This window comes from Sinocyclocheilus anshuiensis, unplaced genomic scaffold (genome assembly GCF_001515605.1).
Source record: "Sinocyclocheilus anshuiensis isolate Anshui unplaced genomic scaffold, SAMN03320099.WGS_v1.1 scaffold973, whole genome shotgun sequence".
Taxonomy (NCBI): Eukaryota; Metazoa; Chordata; class Actinopteri; order Cypriniformes; family Cyprinidae; genus Sinocyclocheilus; species Sinocyclocheilus anshuiensis.
Genome location: NW_015554121.1, coordinates 127704 through 134197, shown reverse-complemented (window position 1 = coordinate 134197; position 6494 = coordinate 127704). Strand labels below are relative to the sequence as shown.

General features: G+C 35.9%; 1 protein-coding gene across 1 annotated transcript in view; it reads left to right on the top strand.

Annotated features, from left to right (window-relative positions):
* kntc1 (kinetochore associated 1) overlaps nt 1-6494 on the top strand; it is a gene marked incomplete at its 5' end in the record, with an annotated part of 76753 nt that overhangs the window by 9120 nt on the left and 61139 nt on the right. The window contains 6 exons of the mRNA XM_016462490.1: nt 677-752; nt 843-965; nt 1936-2102; nt 2214-2325; nt 4978-5121; nt 5843-5899. Coding sequence (XP_016317976.1) covers nt 677-752; nt 843-965; nt 1936-2102; nt 2214-2325; nt 4978-5121; nt 5843-5899 — 679 coding nt within the window. The remainder of the gene's footprint in view (nt 1-676; nt 753-842; nt 966-1935; nt 2103-2213; nt 2326-4977; nt 5122-5842; nt 5900-6494) is intronic.

Here is a 6494-nt window from a genome sequence, read left to right as displayed (position 1 = left end):
CAGAATATGAAGAATATCAAAAAATTCAGGAGTCAGCTGTCAGCACAATTAGAGATAAGATATCAGAAAAATAACATACTCAGCAAAATATTGTCTAATTATCGTTATCGATAAAACCCCAGAAAATTATCGAGGTATAATTTTTTTGTCAATATCGCACACCCCTAATTTTCCATTTTCTTAAAAATGGTTTAAAGGCTGAAATGTAAAGTTTATGATTTTATCAAACAGTAATTTTACAGTTTAATATAGTACTATAGACATTGCCCTACCGCGCTCATATGGTATTAATTTTATTTGTGCAGGTCTTAAAAAGTCTTACATTTTTTAGCTTAAAAATCCTGCAGAAACCCTGCTTACGGCTGAATGATTTGAGTTTATTTCTCCGTGTTAGTCGCACCAGTTTGTGCGTGTGATTGTTTTGTAGGGTTGATGAGTTTAACCCCTTTATTGCTGATCTTTTTTTCATGACCGTTTAACCTTTTCAAACATGTTTGTGATTTTTCTGTGTTCACAAAGCACTACAGCAAAAGTGTCATGCCATTCTGATGAAGTAAAACATCCAAAATGCAAAGTGTTTCAGACTGACATGACCGAACAAAACCAGAGAGTTAAATAGTTAAGTGAAATAAATACTTCAGAGCCCATTGTTACTCTATTGATCTTCTCCCTCCAGACTGAACAAACTTCTGTATAAGCACAAGTTTGAAGAAGCAGAGAAATTCGCCAAAGCCTTTGGACTTGATGTTGAAGTAAGACCCTGGTAAAGTTGCCATGTAAACATCTAGTTTCTAAAAGAGTGTTGATGGTAAGCTGACGAGGTTTGTTTGTGTCTGTTGCAGCTAGTGTATAAGGTTAAGCTCAATGTTGTGCTGGAGAAGCTGATCTCAGCATCAGGCAGTGATCAAACCCTGGAGTGGCCCGAGCTCATCGAAGAGGCCAAGACCAACCTGATGAAGATCATGGTAATAATCCGCTTCACAGCATAATAATAATAACAATCTTAGCCTGTAAACACAAGTAAGCTTTCATTTCTGTATGTATAGTAATTATACATTCTATAATCATATTAAGAAATGATGGAGACTAAACATGCACGCTGGGCGATACAGAACAGGAGAGTGAAGCGTCACCATTGTTCAGAAAGTAATTTATGTGTCTGTGCAAGTAAATTAGTTCACTTTATTTTGTTAAATACGATCTGCAAAGTGTACAAGCTTAGGAAACAGTTTTAGCTATACTGAGATACTGGTTAGAAATGTAATAGCTGGTAAAAGGGGGAAAATATATGAATGAAGCATAAGCTAAATGTTGAGTAAGCGGTGTAAAATAATAATACAGTGAACCGAACACCACGAAGGTATCGATCTCGCCTCATTTAGAAGACCATTACTGTAATGACCAAATTATTGAAACGGTTGAGGTTTGGTGAACAACACAATTTAATCAGATTGCACTTTATGTTTGTCAGGTTCAAACCGTTGTTGCTCCTTTGAGCTCTCATATTCAGATCTCTCTTCATTACTTTTCAAATAAAATGATGATCAGTGCAGTCGTTTACTGTTAATTATGATGGCTTATGATTAATTTAATTCAAATGTCCCTTCCCTTAGGTCAAAGATGGATACCTGTAAGAGTGACAAACAAAATACTGATAAAAGCCCTTGAGTCTGGTGTTCATAAAAGACTGGAAGCCTATGGACTAAAGTCAAATAAGATGGCCATATAACTAACCCCTGTTTTGTCCTAAAGGGTCTTTCATTCTTTTATATACATGTATAAAGAGCCACGTTTTCATGGTGAAGTAGCAGCTCTGCAGAATAGAGTGTGTAAGCAGCACTTCTCTCTCGGGCTGTAATCACAGCTGGTTCAGCTGAACTCTGCACTGTGTGAATGTGTGTGTGTTTAACATGCAGTCTTCCGTGTGTCCCGCAGGACGAGCAGTTTGTGGTGCAGTACTGTCTGACTGCTTCTTGGCCTTCTCTGAGCATCGCTGAAGACATGTTGAGTTACACCTCGAACCGCTTCCCCTGCTGCCAGATCCAGACAGCCCTGGCTAAGCTCGCCACCTTCGCTAGCGTCTGTGGACCTGACCGCTTTGAGTACGTTCAGCAGACCAGTCTGTTTCTCAGTTATTACAGTCTAGGACATGGATTTGCTCCACCTCATCTCTTCACACTTTACTCACATTAATCACTTCATGTCATTAACAGGGGCATAGCATGGATCGAGTTCTTGAACAGTGTGGATTATCTCCGAGACATCCTTGCTCTTCTGAAAGAGGGCAATCTTAGTGGAGCACAGTACTTGTGGCTTCGACACGAGGTAAAGGAGTCGGTTCTCTTTATTCTCTTCTGTGGGGAACTGTGAGCTTCAAAGCGCTGTAGAAAGAGTCGTCTGTATGACAGCAGCTTTATATATAGACTGAAATGAAACGGTTCGAAGCCATTCCATGATTTAATGGCTTGAAACGATACAAAATGTCTTAATTCTAGCGCGTTATAATGTTCAGTATGTCGTGGGATCTGTAGAGGACAGATGTCGAATAATCATGCGTGACCTGCTGAAATGCATCAGCAAATTATTAAATGAAAGTTTCAAACCTTTCATTGTGACATTAATGTGACCAAAATATGTGTTAGAACTAGGCCTAGCCTATATCACTCATAATCTTCCTATTAACAATAAAGCCACCTTATATCATTTAATTTATTATTGTTATTATGGCATAAAGCACAGCTCTTTAACTGTAGTCTAAACATTCAAAGTTAATGCTGGCTGGTACTGTACAGTATAAAGCACTGCCGTCACTGTAATATTTCACTGTAACTGGTCTAATAGCTGGAACATTACACATTTAGGCTAAATGATAAATAATTCGAGATTAATTGTTATAATGGTTTATTAGCCTGTTATTGTAATATGACCGCTGATTTATTTCCTTAATTTGATCTTTGTTTACAAGTGAAAGTATCACAGTTCCAGCTTGAGAAGTGGTGTCAACCGTCCCTTTGTGAGTTTCACGTGTGACGGGGTTTTATTTAACGGCGGAGGTGACTACTGTAAATACTGTTCCCAGTAACAACAAACCGTTTAAAATTGTATGTAAATTATACATTTTAAGGAGCTCATTACAGGTTGGGGCTGCAATATAAAAATCATTATTGTCAGTTATTTCTCTTGATATCATAATAATGATTAATAGCAATTAATAGAATAAACATAAAAGGTTTTTGTGTTTAGAGAAATGACGTCATGATCTTGCTACACAAAAGTTCAGCGTATGCTGCCGTTATAATCCCTGAAGCTGTTTGTCTGCGAGCGCACGGAGTCGAGTCGTGTGTGAGCTAGGGCTGGACGATACGGCCAAAATTTATATCACGGTATATTTCTTAATTTCGGTCGATACGATATAATTCCGATATCGATATGAACACTATAAAAAAAAAAAAAAGCCTCATAAACACTGCCAAGAACACCCACAACAGATGTCTGTGCCTGCAAACTTCTGAAAAATTATTTTCCAAGTCTATGACACCTCCTATAAAACTATATAATATTTAAGAAAAAAAACCCAGCACAAATAAATTAATGTACACCTTATATCAAACTGTAGGCTGACATACACTACCAGTCAAAAGTTTTTGAACAGTAAGATTGTTCATGTTTTTAAAGAAGTCTCTTCTGCTCACCAAGCCTGCATTTATTTGATCCAAAATACAGCAAAAACAGTAATATTATGAAATATTTTTACTATTTAAAATAACTGTTTTCTTTTTGAATATATTACAAATATATTGTGATTTATTCCTGTGATTTCAAAGCTATATTTTAGCATCATAACTCCAGCCACATGATCGCTCAGAAATCATTCTAATATTCTGATTTGCTGCTCAAAAACATTTATTATTATGTTGAAAACAAAGGAGTAGATTTTTTCAGAAAGTTCAGAAGAACATCATTTATCTGAAATAGAAATATTTTGTAACATTATAATCTTTTTGATCAATTTAAAGCATTCTTTGTAAATAAAAGTATTATAAATAAAATATAATTGCAGCGCTAAATAAAATTTCTATAATTTCAAATAGAAAGCAGTTATTTTAAATAGTAAAAATAATTCAAAATGTTATTGTTTTTGCTGTATTTTGGATCAAATAAATGCAGGCTTGGTGAGCAGAAGAGAATTATACAAAAAAAAAAACATTAAAAATCTTACTGTTCAAAAACTTTTGACTGGTAGTGTAGGCTGATTATTCTTATAGATTGAAACAAATGTGCTTCAGCCAGAAAAAAGGGTATGAAAAGTGCTCCGAGTTGCTGCAGAAAACAAAAAAATTGAGCAACAACAGAAACACGTTGCTGGAGACGGGCTTATTATTGAAAATGCAAACTGAATCTCTGCCAGCAGGAGGTGCTGTGAGCAGTAGAACTAGCGGTTTCCCCGGTAACGGCTGTAAACAAAGCAGCTCCGCTCATGAACGCTACTTTATCAGAGAAAATGAAAATGTCATTGAAACTTTTCTGAAGACAGTCGGGTCCCTTCAGAGATACATTCATATAAAACACCCGCGCCGCGTTTTGATTGTGAAACGTGCAGTGTTCATGTTTATTCAACGAAGTCAAACGCCGCAAATAAATCAATGTATGGGAAACACTGGTAATCGAAATATCGGAAATGTGTTTAAAAATCATATCACCGTTATTGAAAAAAATTAAATATCGATACATATTGATATTGAATTATTGTCCTGCCCTAGTGTGAGCAGAGTCAGCTAAACTGTCAAAAATCTGATGCAGCATTTACTTAATGCCTCGAATTGACACTTTATTCACTTTCACATTTTGCTTTAATTGCAACAGCCCCTGATGTTTTCTAGATCATTTGAATCACTTTGATTAGTTTTCTTCTTTTTATTATTAGTCAGCATTGTAAGTTTGTTGCTGGTTTATTTCTCTGAAATGTATGTTCTCCAGGGAGAGTTTTCCAGGGAGTTTGATGAGAGCTGCCTGCATGCTCTGCTGGGCTCCATCTCTTCTGACGTCTCCTCACAGGACCTGCGGCTGTGGTTTAAGGGGGTTGTGGTCCCGTTTGTGTGGAGAGCGTTGCCCAGCGGACAGGTATGACTTCAAACACCATGCTTTATGACTGTCTTGAAGACATCACTGACTTTGATTAAACACCAGTTATTGGAAAACAATAGTGCTGTCAGTCAATTAAAAAAAAGCAAATTTTTCTGTAATTTAATCATGATTAATTGCAAATTAATGTAATATATTTATTCTGTCACAATTTCACATTGCATCTCCAAATTAATAAAGAAAAAACATAAAGATGGTATGTTTTAATGTTTAATGGCATCTTTTTAATTAAGAATTTATACTAATAATGCTAATGATGTCTCTATTAAATGCATTTTTCTCTCAGTTTTAGCCATTAATCATAACCATTCAACATTACAGTATAACTGAAAGCCATTCTTTTTAACATGTAATAGGCTTTGAAAAATATAACAATTTATATTAATTTAACAAGTTAAGTAATAATAAGTTAATTAATAATGAATAAGTTAATTTTGACAGGCCTAGAAAAAATTCTTAGTTTGCAAGGTGGATAAGAAAGTGGTTTTGTGCTATAAATAAGCTAATGAAATGCAAACAAATAATTTCAAAAGCAAATAGTTCTTATGTTCTTACTGTAATGTTAAATTCTGTTGTAATTTCTCCTTTTCTTTTTTTTTTTTTTCATTTATGCCCCGCATCGAAGGATGGAGCACTGCTTTTAAAAGAAACTAATCAATAGTGCTATATACTAACACTTTTACATTTTAAATATATGCAGAAAATCCTCGCCAGGTGGTTGGAGCAACGTGCGAGGAATCTGGAGTTAACAGAAAAGGTAGTGAACTCCTATGAGTAGTTTTTCAAAAAAGTATTTTTAATGCAAGGATATTACTTTTCAGAATGAATTTTTCTTATTTTCTAAACACAGGCTAGAAAATAAGCCAGCCATTTGTGACACTTTCTGTGTCTACAGTGTCGTTTGCCATTGTGACAGACATCGATAACAGTCATTGTGTGGCCAGATCTCACTTTAGAAAGTGTATGAATGTCCTGATGCATCCTAGACATGATCAGGTGACCATACTCATGTAATACAGTCATTCTGAACCAACAAGGTAGAGCTTTAAAGAGGTCATGAACTGAGAAACCAAAATTCCCTTTTGACATGTAAGAGGTCACTGTACTGTAAAATCATCCTGTAAGTTTCAGAACTCAACACTTTCTCGTTAGACAGCTTATATTGAAGCCAGTCTGCCAAAACGACAGATTGTGGAATGTGACACTTTATGACGTAATAGTGTGGCTAAACCTCGCCTGCTTCTACATCACTGCCTGCTTAGCCCGGCCACCGATTCTACATCACTGCCTGCTTAGCCCCGCCCACCTAATCTACATCACTGCCTGTTTAGCCCCACCCACCAATTCTACAT